At 43.5% G+C, this 21,377-nt stretch overlaps 2 protein-coding genes across 6 annotated transcripts in view; one reads left to right on the top strand and one right to left on the bottom strand.

Annotated features, from left to right (window-relative positions):
- Nucleotides 1–4,370: 4,370 nt before the first annotated feature.
- Nucleotides 4,371–11,939, bottom strand: Zpbp2 (zona pellucida binding protein 2). Of its 4 annotated transcripts, none has more exons than NM_027061.2 (8): nt 11,714–11,939; nt 11,528–11,593; nt 10,453–10,578; nt 9,052–9,213; nt 8,267–8,485; nt 7,467–7,549; nt 5,358–5,538; nt 4,371–4,826 (listed from the first exon to the last, which is right to left on the bottom strand). In NM_027061.2, exons 1-8 carry the CDS (start codon nt 11,760–11,762, stop codon nt 4,732–4,734), a joined length of 981 nt encoding a protein of 326 aa, NP_081337.2. In that variant the 5' UTR covers nt 11,763–11,939; the 3' UTR covers nt 4,371–4,731. The 4 variants fall into 4 exon arrangements, with proteins under 4 accessions (NP_081337.2, NP_001159967.1, NP_001159966.1 ...); NM_001166495.1 differs by having other exon boundaries at nt 11,805–11,939; NM_001166494.1 differs by having other exon boundaries at nt 11,528–11,939.
- A 5,065-nt stretch (nt 11,940–17,004) lies between these two features.
- The window catches only part of Ikzf3 (IKAROS family zinc finger 3), an 81,422-nt gene continuing 77,049 nt past the window's right edge, over nt 17,005–21,377 (top strand). Inside the window, exon 1 of one of the 2 annotated variants that reach the window (NM_011771.1) lies at nt 17,005–17,292. In NM_011771.1, coding sequence (NP_035901.1) covers nt 17,286–17,292 — 7 coding nt within the window. In that variant the 5' untranslated portion in view covers nt 17,005–17,285. The remainder of the gene's footprint in view (nt 17,293–21,377) is intronic. The other variant, XM_006533204.4, reaches the window with a different exon arrangement.

Raw genomic sequence — 21,377 nt, 5'->3', positions numbered from 1 at the left:
GCGACCACATGGTGGCTCACAATCATCTGTAATGGGATCCGATGCCCTCTTCTGGTGTGTCTGAAGACAGCTACAGTGTAAATACATTAAAAAATAAATTTTAACAAACAAACAAACAAAAAAACCAGTGAACAGGGGAGCTGGGGAGCTGGGGAGCTGAAAATGGACCCCTGGATAAAGACTCGGTTGCTTTAATTCATTATAGCTATCAAAGTGGGTGGGGTTGCCGGCCTGGCATAGAGGTACATACCTGTAACCCCAGGACTTGGGAGGTAGAGAAAAGAGGCTTGGGAAATCAAAGTTCTCCTTAGCTACAAGTCTGAGGGTAGCTTGAGTTTTATGAGACCATGTCTCAAAAGATCAAATAACAGCTTCACAAAACACAAACTGAAGACTGCTGAGGAGATGTCTGTGTGGGTAAAGTGTTTGCCAACTAAGTAAGAGCACCCAAGCCTGGTACCCAGGGTGATGGAGGCTGGGGAGACGGCTCAGTGGTAAGGACCATTTGTTGCTCTTGAAGAGGACCAGAGTTTGGTTCCCAGACCCATGTTGACTGACCCATCACTGCCTGAGAGCCAAAGCATCCCTTCTCCTTGGCCTCTGGAGTAGCCATACCGACATGTGCACTCCCACATAAAGATAGGACAAAGTAAATGAACACATATAAATATATAGCTGGGTGTGGTAGCGTGTGCTCGTAATCTCAGTGCCAGAGAAATGGAGACAGGGGATCCTTGGGTCTCACTGACCTGCCAGTCTGGTTGAATTGGCAAACCCCAGGTCCTAGTGAGAAGATGTGGTTTCGAATACAACACAACACAAGACAACTAAACAAAGCAATCCAAGGTAGGTAGCCACAATAATAGGTAAGGCTGACTGCTGGTATCCCGAAGTCATACATACATATGTGCATGAGAAGGTACACGAACACCCACACCACACACACCCTCTCACATACACTCAGACACATGCACACACAAACTCCAGGAAAGGGGATGCAAGAGCAGTGTGAGTATGCTCCTTCTCATAAGTTTATTATTTAACAGGGGAAAGAAATAGCAAGCTAGCAAGCTTCGCTCAGTGCTGGAGAGGTGTGACAGATCATATTACATTTTACACAGAGTCTCACTGTGTAGCCAGGCTGGCCTGCAACTCACACTGTGTAGCACAGGCTGGTCTGCAACTCACTATGTAGCACAGGTTGGCCTCAGCCTCACTGCAGTCTTGCTGCCTTTGCCGCCTCAGTGCTGAGATCACAGGGCAGCTGCCGTACCCACTTACATCCCTTAATACAATCCCTTCATCTTACAAACAATGAAGCTTTGGGATATAAACGGCAGAACATTGTAAGGATGCTTGATAAAATTAGCAGCAGGAGAGGGACTTAAGTAAGAAAGTGGGGAACTAATTACATCTACTCTAAATAAAGGGGGTGTGGTGGCTGTAATCTTATAATCCAAGCAACCAAGGGGCTGAGACAGGAGAAGTGCAATGAGTCCACGGCCAGCCTGGGCTAAGAGTGGGCTGGTGTCTTCAAAACACAAAAGGAAGGGAGGGAGGGAGGAAAGGAGGAAGAGGGGAAGAGAGGGAAGGAGGGAAGGAGGGAGGAAGGGCATTCTGTATATGAGGAATCAATGTAGTTTGTCCAGGAGGCAGAAAAGAGTTTGAGGAAAGGTGAGATTTTTAGGTCTCTCTCTCTCTCTCTTTCTCTCTGTCTGTCTGTCTCTGTCTCTGTCTCTCTCTCACACACACACACACTCACACAGTACAGGCTGTCCTTGAACTCTTCCCTCAGTGCTGGGATTACTGATGTACCTCAAAGCCTGGCTGTGGAGTGGTTGTAAATCTATCTTATCTGTCGACGTGGAAGCCGCCAGAGCCAGTGCAAGGCTTTGAATAGCAACTTTGGAATTTGACCCTTTGATTATGGCTTCACTCACTCAGCGACTGCTCATTATTCGCTGCTCCTGAATTTCTGTCTGGGTCTAGGAATTGCATCTAGAGCCTGGTGCATAAGAGACTGGCAGCAGCATTCTGTCGATGAGCTACGTGCTTGCCTCCCTTACTGCTTTCCATAGAAGGCTTTTTAAGCATTTCTTCCCTAATGGCCTCCCCCAAGAAATTTTAATACAAAGCGACTCTGGATTACTTACAAGGCACAGTAGTATACATCTAATGAGAAGCTAAGTAGTTACCATGACTACTGCTGGTTAGTAGCTGAAGCTAATTAGTTACCACGACTACTGCTCGTTAGTAGCTGTTGCATTTCGTCAGCCTCACTTTACAAACTGTAAGGCAGTAGATGTCACAACTCGACAAAAGTTGGCTTCATCTGCTTGGTACTGAGAAAGTCAGGGCCGATTTGAAACCCTGTACGCACCTCTTCAACAGAACTGCCTTTCTTCAGGGACTCTAAAATGATGCCTAGAAACGAAAGAAGGAAAAGTGCCCCCATCCCTGAGCTAAACTAAGTGGAACCCCATAAGCACGGGAGCAGAGAGCCATCCCTCCAAGCAGCATGGGTAAGAGGCCAGGACACAGTGGAATGGAGGCTTTGTTTTACAGCCGCGGGTTTGTCTTTGTGGTTGAGTACTTGCTAATGTATGTGAGGCCTTGGGCTCCATCCCTAGCATTGCCAAACAAAACCACCAAACCCAAACAGGCCAAACGAACAAAAAACCAACAGTGAAGTGAAACAAGTCCCCAAGTTCCAAAACCCATAATGCTATTGTGTTTTGGGAAAGATAACGTGTTAAGAGGAAAGTTTATACACAACGACCAGCAAGGGTTTATTCAACTACATATATGAAAATTCTTTTTGGGTGATAGTCTCACTCTGTGACACAGGCTGGCCTAGAACTCACTGTCTTGAACTTATGATAATTTCTGAATTAACGCAACCTATCCCATTAACAGGTTTACGGAAAAATCATGTTAACATGTCAATATTAGTGCAGGATTACTAACATATTACTGAAGAATACTATTCAAATTAGGTAGGTACCCATGAAGCAAGGCACTATGGTACACTGACTTATGGACAGTCAGGCAGGGGTTCACTGAAATCAAAACTCTGCTCAGTGAGACAGTGGGAAGGGGATGAAACACAAACCCCAGGAAGAGTGAATATCTATGTAGGGGTGTCTCAAACTCTGGACCAGAACATACCACGACAGACAGACAATCCGATTAAAAAATAGCAGAAAATCTGGACACCAAAGAATAACTAAGGAGCACACACAGAGCCAGTGACCACAGGAGAAGACACTCAGCATCAGACGGCTGGAGGGATTTGGATAAAAAAAAAAAAAGGAACCCCCTCCCTCCATTAGAGTGGTCAGCTCTCACCGCAAATCCTCAGTACTGAATGCTGGCGAGGAGAAGGACCAAGACCATGAGGAGGGAAGCTGCTTTGTCTGGCAGTATGTTCATCTCTTACGAAACAAGACAGTCACCACCTTCGCCTGCAGCCATGTTCCTCAGCATCACCCCGACCTCGCTGAGAACTCTGTCCACATGGACTTGCACACTCACGTTCATGGAAGCTCTATTTACACCCTGTAATATTACCCAGCAGTAGAAATAAGCTATGACATCATGAAAAAGACACAAAGGAACCCAAGATGCATAGGGCTGAGTGAAGAGAAGCCAGTCCGAAGAGTCCACGCATTGTATAATCCCAACGGCATGGCAGTTAGGAAAAGACAAGAAGAAGATGATGAGTTGCCAGAGTCCCCGGGGAGCAGGTGAAGCACGGTGGGTCTCACCTCACATGGTGAACATATCACTATGCATTTCTCCAAACCTGTGACCCGAGGAGTGAGATCTTAATGTGAACAATGGACCAGAGTGAAATTAGTAGGGGATGTGTGTGTGTGTGTGTGTGTGTGTGTGTGTGTGTGTGTGTGTGTGTGTGAGAGAGAGAGAGAGAGAGAGAGAGAGAGAGAGAGAGAGACAGAGAGAGAGAGAGAGAGAGACATGAGTGCACACGGAGGAGCATAAGTGACTGCACATCTCTTGCTTCATTCTCTGTAAATCTAAGCCTAGACTAAAACACAACTCCGTTGTTAGAAATTAAATGCAAAGGGATTAACGTAACCCCTTTAGTTATTAATCCCAAAGTACTATAGTTGTTGGAGAGATGGCTCAGTGGTTGAGGACACTGGCTGTTCTCCCAGAGGACCCGGGTTCAACTCCCAGCTCTCACACATCGATTCACAACCTTCTCTAACTCCAGTTCTGAAGGTACCAAGCACGCATGTGGTGCACGGACATACATGCTGGCGAAATAACCACACATCTAAAATGAATCTAAGAAACAAATTAAAAAGGGTATTATATATGTATTGACAGAAGCCCTTTCAAGCAAATTAATATTTGGAAAATAGACAATGTTTTATTATATTATACTTTGCTACTCTTTTTGACCTTAATATCAGGTACAAAGCATGTTTCAGTTTGTAGAAAACAGAACGTATTCATTTAAAGCATCCAGTAGCACTTGAACTTCCTCTCGTACACCGGAGGCACAGAGATAAATGCCTTCTCAGAAGCAACTTCTCTGGTCCATGTCAGCTACTTTCTGCTGTTGTTTCTAGAGTGCGGACTTCCAAAGCTTTGCCCTTACTGATCTTACTTTCCCGAGGTACCTACGATGCTCTCTGATGCCAGCAGATCTTGGCCCCCACCTTCAAGGGCAAACAGCCATGCTTCCACCTCTGCTCTTGGAGTTTATGGGCAAGCTTTAGCTCCATAGATATGGACAGAAACACAGATCTGACAGGTGACATCCACATCGGGACTGAACGTTCCAGGACTACAGACCACTGCAAGGGAAACGCAGGCTGTCAGGCAATATAGTTTACAGACACCTTGTCTCAACAGTGCAAAGGTGTCTTCAGTGTTAACACTGTTTCTACACAGGCTACCCACACCTGTTTAGCCAATTAAGTGGTAAAGATTACCCCAATCTTTGTAATGTGATAATCTTAAACACAGGAGAGATAGACTATTGTATTTTCCTTTCTATCGGCATTTGCAAGACCTTCTCCACGCCTCATTTGTCAGTGCCTGTCTGCAGTTTCTACCCTCTGCTCCCTAGCTCTGGTCCCCAGGCAGGACCATTCTGCTCTCCTGCACAGAACAGTGTCATATGTCAGAACACGGTGGAAATGTTTTGTAATACAAGAGTGAACAATGCAAAGAATATATAATAGGATGATTATATGTAGAAATTTGTGCTTTCAAGTTGTTTTTTTTTTTCTTCTCTCTTCTGTGGAAGAAACGATGAAAAGATTCAGCTAGATGATCTATCTCTGGAATATACAGACACTTAGGTATGTGTATTTTATAATTACCGCAACAGGTAGCACAATTGCTGTGCAGACCTTCGTTTTTCCCAAAGCCTGGTCGACAATTGTCTATCCGTGTTACTTGAAAACTGTGGTCCACAAAGTGCATAGCTGGGACCGTTCTGTTGAAGTGATGGTGTAGAATGTGTGCTTGTTTCCGAAAAAATTCTTCCATCCGATCTCTCGCCTAAGATTTAGATACGCCAGAGAAAATTATAATTACTAACTTCGATAATCAAAATCCTTCTCATGAATCACAGGCCGTAGAACACAGCACAAATATTTCTTGCTCATTAGGGCAAGATGCATTAGATGAAGTCCTGAAAAATCTATGTTAAAGCCTAAAATTAGTACCTTTGGCTTTACTAGTTTTTGTTAATTTATACATGGAGTGGCTAAGGAAAACAGTTATAAAAACTTGTTGGGGTGGGGTGGGGCTGGAGAGGTGGCTCAGTGGGTAAGAGCACTGACTGCTCTTCTGAAAGTCCTGAGTTCAAATCCCAACAACCACACAGTGGCTCACAACCATCTGTCATGGGATCTGATGTCCATACAGTGTACTCAAATACATAAAATAATTTAAAAAAAAAACTTGTTTGGGGGGATGGATGGCTCAGTTGGCCAAATATGTTCCTTGCTTGTAATCTCAGTGCTGGGGAGGTGGAGACAGAAGGATTCCTGGGGCTTTGCTGGTCAGAATGTCAAGTCTAACTAGGCAAAGACCCTGTCTCCAAGGAGGAGATGGTGGTCCTGAGACTGGCATTTGAAGTTGTACTGCAGCCTCAACACAGCCCCGTGTACCTGCACACACACAAGCAAGCACACACACACACATGGATAAAAACTAGCTTTGAATTGTTTGCCTTTTTCATAGACTAAACATGATCTCTAATTCTCCCTGGTTAAGAAGGAGGGGGGGGAAGCACCAACAAAACAATCAACCCCCCCCCAAACAGAGAAAGAGACAAGGTGCTGCAGAGGGGGTGGCTCAGCTGTGAAGAGCACTGGCTACTCCTCCTCCAGAGGACCCAGCACCTACACGGCAGCTCACGGCTGTCTCTAACTCCAGTTCCAGGCCGTCAATCATATGTCCTATTCTGGCCTCTTCGGGCACTAAGCATGCGTGCGGCACACAGGCACACATGCAGGCAAAAACTCATATACAGAATACATAAATGAAAAATTAAAAAAGAGCCAAGTAAAATAGAAATCAAGGCTTTAGTCAGTATTTCAAACTGACTATGTGAATCTGGCTTTGGGACAAGCTACACTAATGAGTAAGCCTAACCAAGTATTTCTTATAAACCGTATAAAACATTACAGGCACGGACTTGGGAACAAGTACAGATATTTTTCTGACTATGCCCTCAGCCTCCGGAGTCTGTGGCAGGAGAACAACGACCACATTTCCCATAGCAGCGACTTTGGAAGACCCACACATGTAACCTATGGTAACTTGATTGTGAGGTTTTTTTTTTCTTCAGGCCACTGCTTAACCATTTAGAAAATGAAGCCTAGCAGTGGTGGCTCACATCTTTGATCCCTGACATCCACATACTGGAAGGAGAGAACTGACTTCTAAAGTTTGTCAAGGAACTTATCTCTCTGTAAATATTTCTCCATAATAAACCATTCCGGGGCTGTCAGGGTGGCTCAGGGGTAAAGGCACGTGCTGAGAAACCAGATGACCGGATTTGACTCTTGGAGCCCACAGCCCACACAGAGGAAGGAGAGAGCCAATTCCTGCCAGTGGTCTTCAAATGCTCACATGTGTGCTATTGCATGTAAGTGATGCACACACACAAAAACAATGTAAAAAAATATAGAAGAAATAAACGTAAATTGTTCCTTAAAAAAAACTAGAACAGTATTATGATTGTGTGTGTGTGTGTGTGTTTGTGTGTGTATGCACATGTAGGTGCATGCACACCATGGTTTGCATGTGGAGGTCAGAATTTTTCTTTTCTTTTGAGATTAGGTTTTCATGTAGCCCAGGCTGGCCTTGAACTCACGGTGCAGATGAAGATGACCTTGGACTGCTGTTAATAAGATAGGGTATTTACCAAAGGCCCTGTAGGTCCCCAGTGCTTTCCCCTGCCTATGGCATTTGCTTACCTTGAGGACGTTGTGATTCGTGATGTCTTCACAGTCAGCAGAGCGGTTGCACAAACTTCTCCAGCCCGGTGCGAAAGGATTCACTGGAGAGGAAAACATGACAGGGACACACCGGCTTCTCAAAAGCACCGGATCCTTCAGTAAAGTCCCAAAGGCTTTGGTTGGTGTGCAGGCATACGCCCCTTTAACCCAGCTACCTGGTCAGAATACTAAAGCTAGGCACACAGTTTGAGTAACACGTGCACTGTGTCTTTACTCCATCTGGGGGCTAATTGAAGTAATTACAAGGCTTGAACATAGAAACATAGTATGTCTGGCTACTCCCTCGTTAATTCCTCAAAAACAGAAACCATAAAACATCATTCCTAAAGTTCTATAAGAAATTGTTAAGTTTGTACCTAGCTGCACAGTTAAAAGTCATGTCAATAAAACGACATTGACTTTGAGTAATAAACAATATATTATATTTGAAGGTAGGCTGACTTTAAAACCACAACCAGGCAGTAGATTAGTGCTTAGCAAACACTTCAAACTTATTATAGGTAGGAGACATCTCGTGTTTATATGGCGATTCTTTTTTTTTTTTTTTTTTTTTTGGTTTTTCGAGACAGGGTTTCTCCAGGCTGTCCTGGAACTCACTTTGTAGACCAGGCTGGCCTCGAACTCAGAAATCCTCCTGCCTCTGCCTCCCGAGTGCTGGGATTAAAGGTGTGCGCCACCACGCCCGGCGGCGATTCATTTTATAATCTATTATGGTTTTGAATTAAAGCCATAAAATTAACGTTGTAAAATGGTTTCACCTTGAAAGGCTATGAACAGCTCATACAGGAAGTCCCTCTCTGGAAGTTTAACAAAATGGCATTTGTATGATGGCTCTATGACATGGCACAATAAATCAGAGATTAAGTTATCCAAGATTTTCTTCAGCACTCTAAAGAGCAGGTCATTGTGTCTTCCTACACAAGATCCTGTGGTAAAACGCACGGCCATGTGGTAAGAATAATCAGGTTCCCGATATGCTTTAGAGAAAGGTGAGAATAAAAACAGTTGTGTCTTGCATTAGTTTCTGCTGCGTTTTTCCAAAAACATGTAACATTCAACATCGTTAATTTTGCAAATCAGTTTCAAAATCGTACTTATCTAGTAAATGGTCTAGATAATTCCATTGGTCTGTTTATACAATACATATAACTAATAATTTTAATGAAACAACAACAACAAAACCGGTCATTATCATTATTAGATGTCTGTCTACTTAAGAGAAATGGCTACCGTGTGGTAGCAATACAGGTAAGTTAATAGTGTCAAAAAGCCATTGGGGCTCAAGAGATGGCACAGAAGTTAGGAGCTGTGGTTCCCAGCCTCCCCCATCAGATAGCTCACAGCTGCTCCTAACTCCTGGGCATCAGACGCCCTCTTCTGGCCTCTGCTGGCTCCTGCACTCACATGCACGTGACACACACACACACACACACACACACACACATGAGACACATAATAAAAATACATCTTAAAATGTAAGGATGTTTTTGGGGCACTGGAAAGATGGCTCAGGACCTTATATTATTATTATATATATTATTACCAAAGACCAGAAAGTCATATTTCTTCTTTATCATAGTTTCTTCTTGGGTTTCTGCTTTGATAGTCTTATAGGAAAGCATACATGAGTAAAGTCCAGATAACGGCTCCAGGAAATCCTTCAGTACCAGTTCTCCTGTGTTTGTTATATTTATCTGGCTATTCCCTGATCAAAAGAGGAAATCGCTGGGTTACTCAACAGGTAACTTAAACATTATTCAGTAGACGCAGGGCTATAAACAGACATGCAAAAATTCAAAAATTAATAGACTATTTGAACCTTGAGAACCCAATAAAACATTTTTTAAGACACGGTCTCACTGCATAGCCCTGGCTGGTCTAGAACTTGCTATGTAGATCAGGCTGGCCTTGAATTCACAGAAATCTGCCTGCTTCTGCCTTCTGAGTGCTGGAATTAAAGGCATGTAGCACCAGGCCCAACAGCCCAAGGGGGAAAAAAAACCTTAATTGTCATACTACTCTATGAAAGAATTACATGAGCCGGGCACACTTGTGAAATATATGTTGATTTTCTTTATTTAGTTCTGACTGATTTATGCCAGTAATTCAGTAAATTATATATCTATACATATTTACGTGTTTATATAAATACATTTATATTTTATATTTACACACACACACAGAAACACACACAACACACAAATAATGTTGATATTACAAGGTACTATTCTAACATAAAATTACATATTGAATATCCCATATTACTGGTGTTTTATGGGTAAACTTTAGTACTTAGGAAAATGTTTAGTACTTAGGAAAAGTAGGGCCCAAAAATAACTGCCGCAGGGTAACCAGACAGCATAGAGAAAATTTGCTTGAGAGGGAGACTCTGGATTCAGTCCCAAGCACTGGGAAACAAAAGTAACAAAAAATGGTCTCTTTGGTTAGCCCAGGCCACCTTCAAACTTGTAATCCTCCTGCCTCAACATTTTGAGTATTGTGCTCACATGGGCTGTGCAGTCTTTTGCATCTGCTTTTAGTTTTTGCATACGAAGAACTTAAGTCATGGGCCAAGAAAAATTATAATTTGTCGTGTTGAGAAAAGTTAATTGCAGTTAAAATTAAATTTCTTGGGGCTGGAGGGATTGCCCACTGTTTAAGAGCACTTGCTGCTCTTGCAGAGGATCTGGGTTCAATTCCCAGCACCAACAAGGTGGTTTACAACCAGTAGTAATTCCACTTCCAGAGGATCAGATATCCTCTTCTGACCTCTGAGGGCATCGGGCATGTGGTGCACATACACGCATGCAGGCAAAACACTCACATATACAAAAATAAAATACAGCTAATAGAATTTTAAAATTAAATTTGTTCTTTTCAATAATGGCAGTGCTTTTTTAAAAAAACAATGTTCACACCGTTAAAATATATTTAAATTATTTACCTTTTAATGTGTTTTCATTTGGCCCAGTCCATAAATAGGTGGGGTCCACTGTTTCTTTATTGGCACGATCAATATCCATACAAATAAGGACAGGACTAGCCTGATGTAACTTTACATATATTTTTACTGTGACAAAATAAAATTCTGCGTAATTACATTATACAGAGAAATAAAGACACACACACTCCTAGACAATGATACCAGTTAGTTCTTTCAGGATTTCAGTACTTAAAAAGTCTTCGTAACGTGTCCAATGCTAGTTGTCATTTAGAATGAAGTCTTTGCTGCTTCCCCATAGTAAACCTTTAAACTGTACTTTGTCGGTAATATTTTTATTTTGTGACAGTCTAGAAAAATGAAGATCAAGTTCCTTTTAACGTACACATTAATAAATAGCTCCAATAAGGAGCTATGGAATCAATGTTACAGGATGTTAGCTTGACTGACAAACTATTTCAAAACTGAAAACTTGGTATTTCGCGTAAGCTTCCTGTTGTCTTGTGCAGTGTTTACTAGAAAGGTGTACAACAGTGACTCAACTGGATAGATAGTACCTAGTCTCACAAGGTACTTTTTAAGGTCCAATCATTGCCAGGATCAGAATCTCTAAAGTCTATTGTTCAGTTTGGCAGTGTAATGGTGGTGTTGGGAAGAGAAAGGCCTTAAATGTGGAATTGTTCTAGACGGAGTGCAGTGTTATTTCAAATTTGGAGTACTTTTTCCTGAATGTAGGAAAACTACAGAGAGTAGTAACACTGGAGCTGATGTTTGATGCATGAATAGGGCTGGTTAATACAAGAGGGAGAGAAGAGCCTTCCAGAGGGGCGTCCACTCTGCTAAGTGCCTTCACCCATTACAAAGCAGAAGTATTTGAAAGAGAGACGTGGTATCAGAGCGGCAGATCTGTGGTGAACACTGGAATAGAAGACTAGCTTTGAGGGCAATGATGCAAACTTCCCGAACTGCAGAGCACAGACGCCCTCCTGCCTAGCTCCCTTTTCCCTGCCTGAAGAACCTAAGAGGATGCATCCCCAGCTCTTGGGACAAGCCTTGCGTGAGAAGAGGCACGTATTACCTGGGTGCCCTACCGTGCCGTAAACAAAGCCTTTGATATTGAATAAGGAAGAACGTTGCGATCCAACTGCGGAGGAGAGAACACCTCTGGCTTATTATTAGTGTTTGGAGGACACACGGTTCAGGGCGGGGCGGGGCGGAGGCGAAGAAGGAGGGACGGGGGAGGAGCCTGCGGGCCAAGCCCCACCTCCTGCGAGAGACCAGAGCACCGCGTAGAGTAGGGCCCACGCAAGCATCACGGCTCAGGCACTAGTGGCGACGGCTGGGTGCCCTCCTACCTCAGGCCAGGCCCAACGCCTCCCCATCGCTCCTCTACAGAGCGAAGCAAACCGCCAAGGGCATCTTCCCTACCGGTCCCAGGCTATCACGGGGGCGGCTGTGCCCGAGAGCGCCTGCGTGTTCCGGCTTGGCACGAGGGGCGGGGCAAGCGCTCGCAGATGGAGAGCCCCGCCTCCTGGCGCACGCGCAGTTGCGGAGCGCTGCACCCTCCGAGCCTTTCGCACCTCTCCTTGGGTCCCGTGTTCCCGCTCTCTAGCTCTAGTCGGCCTGGTGGTGTGACGAGTAAAGGAAACGAACTCAAGACTTCCTCAGACTAAAGGAACTGATGAGTGAACACAGTGGGTCCTAAGGACGGTGGCGGCGGCTCTGAGCAGCCCAAGGATGCCGTAGTTTGGCGATCAGAAGAAGGGAGATGTTTGTGAGAATTTCCTAAAAGCGAGGGCTCAGCTCTGGAACCCCGAGCTAACGTTGCTAGCGTTGCTGGATCTGTCAAAACGTCACATCCAGTTTTCACCTAGTTGCATTTTTCTGGCATACAAAACCAAGACCTTGAAGAGCCCTCTCCTCTGTGCTTCAGAAGGGTGCCCTCAGACCTTCCCACGTGGAGGAAGGTTAAACCTTTATTTTTTTCAGCTTAGAGTGTGAGATGATGTAAGGGACACCCCCTCATGCAAATTTATTCGGAAGTAACTTTGCTTTAGAGAATGGGTCCCTTCGAAAGGAAGGCGAGAGCGGGTGATCTTTTCCTCAGCTGATGTGAGATAAGTCACTCTCAGGGAGCTCCAAAATAGTCTTTCAAAGTTCTTCTGAACCCTGTGCTGGGGACCAAACCCAGGGCCTTTACTGAATTGAGTCGCTAACCCCATCATGCGTGGTCCCATCTTGACTGCTATTTTAGGTGACCTGAAAGACTTTAGGTGTTGTTTACCTCTTGGCAGTAGAGCACCGCTCTCAGTAGTGGTTTTGAGTAGGTTGGTTAGGGAGAGAGCCCAAGGTTCAGATAGGGTGCAGAATGGTTATTTGGGGTGAGATCAGGAGTTTTCAGTTTTATTTCCTTTGAGCCGAGTCAGTATTTGGACTGTCTCAGATGGTCCAGGAGCAACCTTTGTCAGTAATTTCATTTTTAGTCACTGTTAATTTTATCGATCTAGCACAAGCATGAAATGGGATTCAATGAGTCAGATCCACCCCCTGTCAGTTACTACGTCTAGACTCATGGGTTAGCCTCAACTGTTAAAAATGTGGATGGGTGTTTTGCTTGCATTTCTGTCTGTCTGTGCACCACAGGCATGCACTGCCCACAGAGGCCAAAGAGTGTGTCGCCTCTGGGACTGGAGTTAACAATGGTTGTGAGCAGCCATTTGGATGCTGGGAATCAAACGTGGGTCCTTTAGAAGAGCAGCCAGTGTTCATAACCGCAGAGACACCTCACTTCAGATTTAATCAAAACATTTTCCAAAAGTACAAAGTATTACTAACTTCTCAGTTATTGCACACGATTCTCATAAACTTATGTGTTAAATCTTAACTCTTATAGAAGAGTGTTAGAATAGTCGGGCTGGAGAGATTGCTCAGTGGTTGAGAGTTTATCTGCTTTTCCAGAGGGCTCTAGTTCCAGGATCCAGCTGGGTAGCTTACAACAACACCCTTTTAACTCAGTTCCAGGTGAGCCAGTGCCCTCTTCTGGAAACCATGGATGCCTGCATTCACGTGTATATACCCTCTCCATCCCTCCCATATATACAGAATTAAAAAGAAAACCTTTAGCTGGGTAGTGGTAGCACATACCTTGAATCCCAGCACTCAGGTAGCAGAGGCAGAAGCAGAGGAGGGCAGATCTCCGAGTTTTAGGCCAGCCTGGTCCACAGAGAGAATTCCAGGACAGCCAGGGCTACATAGAGAAACCCTGTCTCAAAACAAACAAGCAAGAAGAAAAGAAATGAGAGAGAGAGAGAGAGAGGGAGAGAGAGAGAGAGAGAGAGAGAGAGAGAGAGAGAGTTAGTTTGGGTCTTGGAAGTATCCATGTAAATGTTTGATGTAAGCTTTGTGCTTTAGTTTTGTTTACTTATTTTGAGACAGTGTTTCTCTGTGTACCTCTGGCTGACCCAGAACTTGTTATATAGTCCAGACTGGCCTCCTAGAGATCTGTCTGCCTCTGCCTTGTGAGTGCTAGAATTAAAGGCAGGTAGCATCATGCTGGGCAGCCCAGACAAACCTTGTCATCTGACTCTATGGAGACGCTACATGAGCTGGGTTCACTATGAAATCTATACTGATTTCCTTTATTTCTCAATATCTCATTTAAACTGATTTAGGTCAGTAATTCAGTATATGATAGATATTTTTATAGAAGACAAATTTATTTGATTTTTAAAAAAGATTTATTTATTATTTTATCTAAGTACACTGTAGCTGTCTTCGGATGCACCAGAAGAGGGCGTCAGATCTCATTATCGACGGTTGTGAGCCACCATGTGGTTGCTGGGATTTGAACTCAGGACCTATGGAAGAGCAGTCAATGCTCTTAACCACTAAGCCATCTCTCCAGCCCTAGAAGACAAATTAATAATGCTGATATCACAAGGCACTATTCTAACATGAAACATTACATATTGATACTTGCCAAGGCACAGTTGTACACTTGGGCTATCCTGTCTTTCCTTCTTTTCTCTTTTTCTTTCCTTTTAACAAAGAGGGTCTTTCTGTATAGCCCTAGTTGTCCTGGAACTTTCTTTATAGACCACACTATCCTCAAACCAGAGATACTCTTGCCTCAGCTTCCCAAGTGCTGGGATTAAAAACATGCAGTCTATGCCTGGCATGATACAGCATTGTTAATTAAAGTTCATATTTTTAATATTTCCGTAGTTTATCTGCACCAGAGTCACACTCAGGCTTTCGTGTCACATTTAGTTGTGCTGTCCCCTCAGGTTCTTCTGAGCTGTTGACAGTTTCTCAGACTTTTCTTGTTCTCTTTCTTCTCTTGTTTTCTTTCCTTTTGGTTGTTGTTGACTTTGACAGTTAAGGACTGCTTTGAAGATCCGGACTCAGCCTTAAATGATCAAGTATTTTGTGGAAAGACTCTCTTGGACTTTGCTTGATGGTTTTTCTCATTATTGCATAGAATTATAGATTTTTGTGAGGATGGCAGCAGAAAAGTGACGTTCCCAATACATCATATCACTGATACATACTAACATCATACTTTACCACTGTTTTGTTTTGGTTTTTTTCGAGACAGAGTTTCTCTGTGTAGCTCTGGCTGTCCTGGAACTCACTTTGTAGACCAGGCTGGCCTCGAGCTCAGAAATCCGCCTGCCTCTGCCTCCCAAGTGCTGGGATTAAAGGCGTGCACCACCACGCCCGGCTACTTTTCCACTTTTAATGTTAAATGCATTAAATGTTTGTCAGGTTACTCCATATAAGGTTATCCCTTGCCCCCAATACTGTACTGTTTGTACTCTGCACTTAAAGAGGAGAGATTTATGCTCCACCCACTTGAGGGTAGAATTGCTACACAAATGGTTGTACGGCTCTGCTTTTTATTTGTCTCTTCAGGTATCTGGAGAGACTGGAATAAGCAGCAAACAGCATGGTAACAGTTTGCTGTTCTGTATAGAGAACATTGTAACAGAAACCCCCAAGTTTCTCTCTGTCTTTTAAATAACCAATTAACTATTCATCCTTCTCATCCCTGTGAAAGTGTACAGTTCCTCTTCTGCTACTTTTGACGTTGCTATTTTTGCTTTTAGAAACTAACAAACAACAAATTTCCCCTTTTCAGTACTAAAATTAAACCTTAGTGTTTATTAAACCTTAGAATGTCTCCGAGCTCCATATTGTCCTGCAGAACTCATGTCAGTGGAGATGCTGCTATGGTTCTGTGATCTCAGAGACAATGTGAGCCACTCGTGTTATATATGCATATGTACACAAACATGGAATATAGAGTTCACAGACTGCCTATATACCAAGGCACTAGTTAATGTGAGCTCGGGTTCATGTTTTCAGTGTGCTTGCTTAGCTCAGAAGTATGATTTTCTTCAGATACAGATAGATGGCTGATGTACAGTTCTCAACCTTTCCTCTCAAATGTGTGTGTGTGTGTGTGTGCGCGCGCACGTGCACACATCTGTCGGTCTTTTTGAAGACAGGGTCTCTCTATTATAAAGCCCTGGCTGTCCTGGAACTCAATGTGCAGATCAGGAAGGCTTCAAGCTCATGGGGATCTCCTTGCCTCTTGCCTTCCCAGTGATGGGATCAAAGGTGTTGCACCCCCATACCTGGCTTCAAATATATTTGTGTAACTAACAAGATGATGAAAGTGGGACCATTCCTTCCACCCTGTTGGCATCGTTAGAAATGCCCCTCTGAGCCCCATCTCTTAGGACTTCAGCGTGATGAACCGCTGAGCTTTGAAAAACTGTTCTGCCTTCAGTTCCTCTCCCCCCTCCCTCCTGTCAAATGCTTTCCTCTCTAAAGTGTAGATGATGGGAAAGGATGTTGATTGGCACGCCTCTGTGAACCAACACCTTCCCTTGACTTAGTCCCTCTACCCCACATAGCTTCACTCTGTATTCTTCTGACACACCATACGTGGGTTTTTGTAAAGTGTCCTATTTAGAGGAAAGAAGATTCGTAGGAAATGAACACACATATGTACTGCTGTCTTTTTTTTTCTTTCTCTCTCTTTTTCTTTTTTCAGCGCTGGCAAACCAACCAGTTCTCAGAAAGGACAGCAAAATGAGAGAATTGTTCCCTCAAGTTAAAAAGTTGGAGAGCCGTAAATGCCAACGCACTTTTGAACTATCTATAAATCTGAACCAAAGACTTTTTAAAGTTTGTTTTCTGAGAAATGGCTCATACTGTAATGTGGGGCTGGCCTGCAACTGATGGCAATCCTCCTGCCTCAGCCTCTCAAGTGCTGGGATCATAGTGGCGGGCCACTCCAACTGGAGTGAAAAACCAAAGGGCGACGGGGGTTGGGGGGAGACCGCCATAAATAACTCAATGAAGTGAGTTCTCACTGACAGTTCTCAAGACCGTCATCCCTGAGTCTAGATAAAAAGTTCCAGGTCCTTCCGTGTCAGGCAAATCTGGAAGTTGGGCTTACGCACACCGCTCGGCTCTCCTTGCGACAGCGCCCTCATCCCCGGTGTTTCTCAAGTAGACGTCCCGAGACGGTCGCTGAGGCACTGTTTCCACGCGATCAGGGTTCCTCAGGCTTGACATTCAAAAGTGGGTGCGGAACCCGCGGCACTCGGAGCGTGCTTTAAAGCGGCCGCCAGCCAGCGCCGCTCTAACCTCGCGCCCCGGCTGCCGGCGGCTCCCGCCCTGCATCTGCGCCGACGCGACCGAGCGATCCCGGGGCCTCCCTGCGCCCGGAATCTCCCGCCAGCCGCGCGGGTCCCCACGGCAGCAGCACGTGGAGCGGCCGCGGAGCCTGAGCGACAGCTGCAGCCCGCGCGGCCCGCGGCGACATGGAAGGTGAGCTCGGCGCCGCTGCGCTGGGGGCTTTGAGCAGCCGGAGCGGCGCGCGCTCAGAGGCTCGGCTGGCTTCCTTCTGAATCTCGGTTTTGCTTCTATTTATTTCTTTTAATTTAAATGCGTGTCCGTTCTCAGACACCCCCTCCCCCAACTTGGGAAAGTGCTAAGTTCTCTTCAGTTTTATTTCTTGGGGGTTGTGAGACGGGGGCATATGTATGGGTCACCTTAAATCTGCAAAGGACAAACAGTCTTGGGTGTCCCTAAGTTTGGCACCAAACCTGGGACGGAATAATCTCCCCCTCCCCCGGGTTGGGGGTGGGGGGGACGCTCCGCGGTCTCAGTCTCCATAGGAATTAGTTTAATCTTAGTTACTTGAGTCTACTTTTCTGTAATGTGACTTTTCTGTGAATACTGTCTTAGTGGCTAAGGGCATATTTGAAAATGATTAGCAATTGTAGTTAGTTAGCTTGGAAATCAAATGAACTTAAAAAAAAAAACAAAAAACAAAACCAAAGGGGGGAAAAAACCCGAAACAAAAATAAGGCTCACGTTAAGGGTTTCATTTGAATTCATTTCGGAAGTTATAGCTTTGCTTCTCAGAAGCCTCGCAGTATGAACTTCCTTAAGATAAGTGCAATTTCACATTTTCAACAAGTGTTTCTAAAACTCTGAAGATGGAAGATGTGGCTCAACTTTGGGGGAGGAGAGGTGGCCCTGAGAAAATCAGAAGTTGAGCGCTGCATTCGTTTAAAGGAGAGAGATACTGACGCTTACCTAATTGAAGTGTTGGTCTGTAAATATTATGAATATCACAGTTACTTTCTTCATGATGGTTGAAGAATCTCTTTTAACACATGAACCTTGATCTTTTGGCATCTTTATTTAGTTCTAGTGTATGTGAAGCTATGAAATATGATTAACAAGTTTGGAACACAGTTAAATATGATAAAGCTTTGTTTCACAATGCAATTGAGTGGAACACAGCCCTTAATTCTCAGCTTGTGCATGGTATGCTGGTAAATGTGGCTTCTTCTTCTTCTTCTTTTTCTTCTTCTTTTTCTTCTTCTTCTTCTTCTTCTTCTTCTTCTTCTTCTTCTTCTTCTTCTTCTTCTTCTTCTTCTCCTTCTCCTTCTCCTCCTCCTCCTCCTCCTCCTCCTCCTCCTCCTCCTCTTCCTCCTCCTCCTCCTTCTCCTTCTTTTCTTCTTCTTCCTGCTTTGACTAATGTAAACATATTTTTTTCTCTCAGTAAAATGGCAAGTGGTAATGCAAAGCTTTTAAATGTCCGCTGTTGAATGATGCTTCAAACATTTTCTCGTGAAAAAAAAAAAAAAAACCTGTATACTTCTAATGTTTTAGTGTCAAAGTTTAAAAAATAACTTCAAATTGTTTTGACACTTAAATAATGATCTATGAAATGTAATATTTTACATGTAAAAGTTTCCTCATCCAAGAACAGAGGGGTGGGGGGGTTGGCATGGTGTATACTATAGGAAACTTTATTTTAAAACGAGCTCCCATGCTTTAATTATTACAAATAATCTCTTTTCCTGAAGTTGCTGGCCAGTTCTCCAATACCATGTCCTAGTTTTAACCGTGTCGTTTATTAGGAATAATGTAAACCCACAACTGGAGTATTTTTGTGCAAATGCTATTAGCTGATTAGTTATTCAAGATGCAATACAGACACTAAGCTAAATAGCTTACTTTAGGACATGGGTCTACTTACCAGGCTCTTCAGTAGGACCCATAAAGACTTCCTGAAGGAAAAGACAATGAAAACTTGTATAGTTCAGCATTTGTAGACTATACGTGAGACAAGAATGTATAGAATATAGGTTAATTATTTAAAGAAGTTATGAGTGTGGATGGCTAGATTAAATAGATACAAAGAGATAGATATCATATGGTATATTTAATACACAAATTCAGTCTTTAAATAAAAGCAAACTAAAAAAGGTTAATATGTGAGTTTGGTCATTTTAATGTTAGGTCCTTGAGGTTAGAATAGTTGATGTAGTAAAATAACTAAAAATAATCTAGACTAATTAGAATAATCTGGCTAATTTTGATTGTTTATTGAGACAATGCAGGGTTAGCCTTGAACTCACTATAGCCCAGGCTGACCTTGAGCTCATGGCAATCCTCCTGCTTTAGCTTCCTGAGTGATGAGATTATAGGACTCACAGCATCTTGTTGACTCATGTTTTTGATATTTAAAATAAGATACTTTGTACTATTTTGATATTTGCTGTTAGAGAGATTTGACTTGTATCATAGCGCTCTGTCTTACTGATATAAGAATGTATGTCATAAAAATGTCTGACTTAAAAATGCATTATATATATCTTCTCATGTCAGATGCCTTTGTTTCTGCCTAATATGCCACAGTTATTGTGAACTGCAAGAGCACACAGTTATTCCTTCATTCCTATCACCTTTTCACCCATTTATCTTTGCAATCATCAACAGACTTGGGGGGGCATTCTCTGTGTGGAGATGTCAGATGAAATAAGCCTTTAAAATAGAGACCTTAGGCTCTATCTATAAGGCTGTATCTTTTCATTAAAATGTAATCTTTCATGTAAAACTGAAGAGCTTACCAAATTAAAACTGATAGCATTTGTCTCCCCACAGTCAGGGACCTGGGGTATTTGTACCCAAGGCTAGGGACCACCGATGCTGCATGGCTCTGTGGCACTACGTCCGTCCATACTACCACAAGCAGCGGTTTTATCCGGAGTGGCTCAGAGAACAGGCGATTCACAAGGCTGACTTTCCCATGGGTTTCTTGCTTGTCCTAAAGTCTTCACGTTAACCATATGCAAAGATTTTTTTTAAGGTGTATCTCTTTTACATAAATTGTTTATTGTATTTCATATGTATTCATCTTTCTCCTGCATGTACGTATATGTAACACATGCCTGTCCGGTGCCCACAGTGCTCATGGAGGGCAGACGAGGGTGTAGAGTCCCGTGGGACTGGAGTTAGAGGTTGTGTACCACCACGAGCATGCTTGGAACAGAACTAGAGTCTCCTGTAATGACAGCTGTGTTCTTAACTGCTGAGGTATCTCTCCCATCCCAAATGTGTATATATTTTGTACAGCTTCCTGCTTTTTAAACAAGGTGCATATCAGGACATGATCTCAGTGCTTCCGGGTCATCCTATAGACTACGGGGAACCTGTTCTAGCTTTCATTCCCATGGGATATTTACAACAGCACAGAACTGGATGCCCCTGCATTAAATAGTTCTTTATTATGCTATCTTTTTTTTTTAAAAGATGTTGACTTCTGTTGTTTAGTTCAGTTTGTGGAATTTATGGTAGTCATTTTCTTTTTCCAGTTTTGAGTCCTTTTCCGTGTTCTAGATGTCAGGGATTAGCAGAGACTTAGCTTCTAGGTGGTGCTTTCTTGCTTCATAATATGAGTGTGTAGAGGTTTAAAATATCAAAGTTGAGCAACCACAGCCATAGAAGTGTCATGGGTTCTGGTAGGATGTGATGTTCTTTCTATAACTTAATAGTGTGTTTCACACTTCCACGTCTTTCCTAACAACCTGGCCCCCCACCCCCAACTACTCAGGTCTCAAGGCTCTGCTCAAGCATCATCACCAAGGACACTCTACTGATAACCTTTGATGATGTCTCTCTACTGCCTTCTGGTTCTCACCCCTAACCAGTGCCACACTCCCCTCCAGTTTTACCAAAGCCTTCTCCTTTCTGTAGGTACTTCTACTATGGTATATGAAAATGGTGGGTTGCTTTATCCTTCCTATGGGCTTCATGCTTTGCTGTTGTTGAAAGAGGGTCTCATGGTGTAACTTAAACTAGCCTCAAATACGTGATCCTCCTGCTTCAGCCTCTTGGGGTCTGGGATTGCAGGTGGCTACCACACTCCATGAGCGACTATTTTTAATAACTTATTTGTTTATTTTTGTGCTTGTGGGAGTGTTTTGTGCATGTGTGTAAACCTGTGTGTGCATGTATATGGAGGCCAGAGGTTGGTGGCAGGTGTCCCCCCCCCTCCCCCCGTGGCTCTCCCTCTTATTTTTGAAGCAGGGATTCTCAGTGGACCGGAAGCTCAC

Source organism: Mus musculus, chromosome 11, assembly GCF_000001635.26.
Source record: "Mus musculus strain C57BL/6J chromosome 11, GRCm38.p6 C57BL/6J".
Lineage (NCBI taxonomy): Eukaryota > Metazoa > Chordata > Mammalia > Rodentia > Muridae > Mus > Mus musculus.
Note: the sequence above shows the minus strand (reverse complement) of the source record. Positions and strands in the feature narration are given on the sequence as shown.

Coding starts and splice junctions, on each gene's coding strand:
- Zpbp2 (NM_027061.2), bottom strand. CDS start 11,762: ATGCTTGCGTGGGCCCTACTCTACGCGGTGCTCTGGTCTCTCGCAGGA. Junction 9,214..10,452: donor AAATGAAAACACATTAAAAG/GTAAATAATTTA, acceptor TCTTTTGATCAG/GGAATAGCCAGATAAATATA. Junction 7,550..8,266: donor GCTGTTCATAGCCTTTCAAG/GTGAAACCATTT, acceptor TTTCCTCTCCAG/TGAATCCTTTCGCACCGGGC.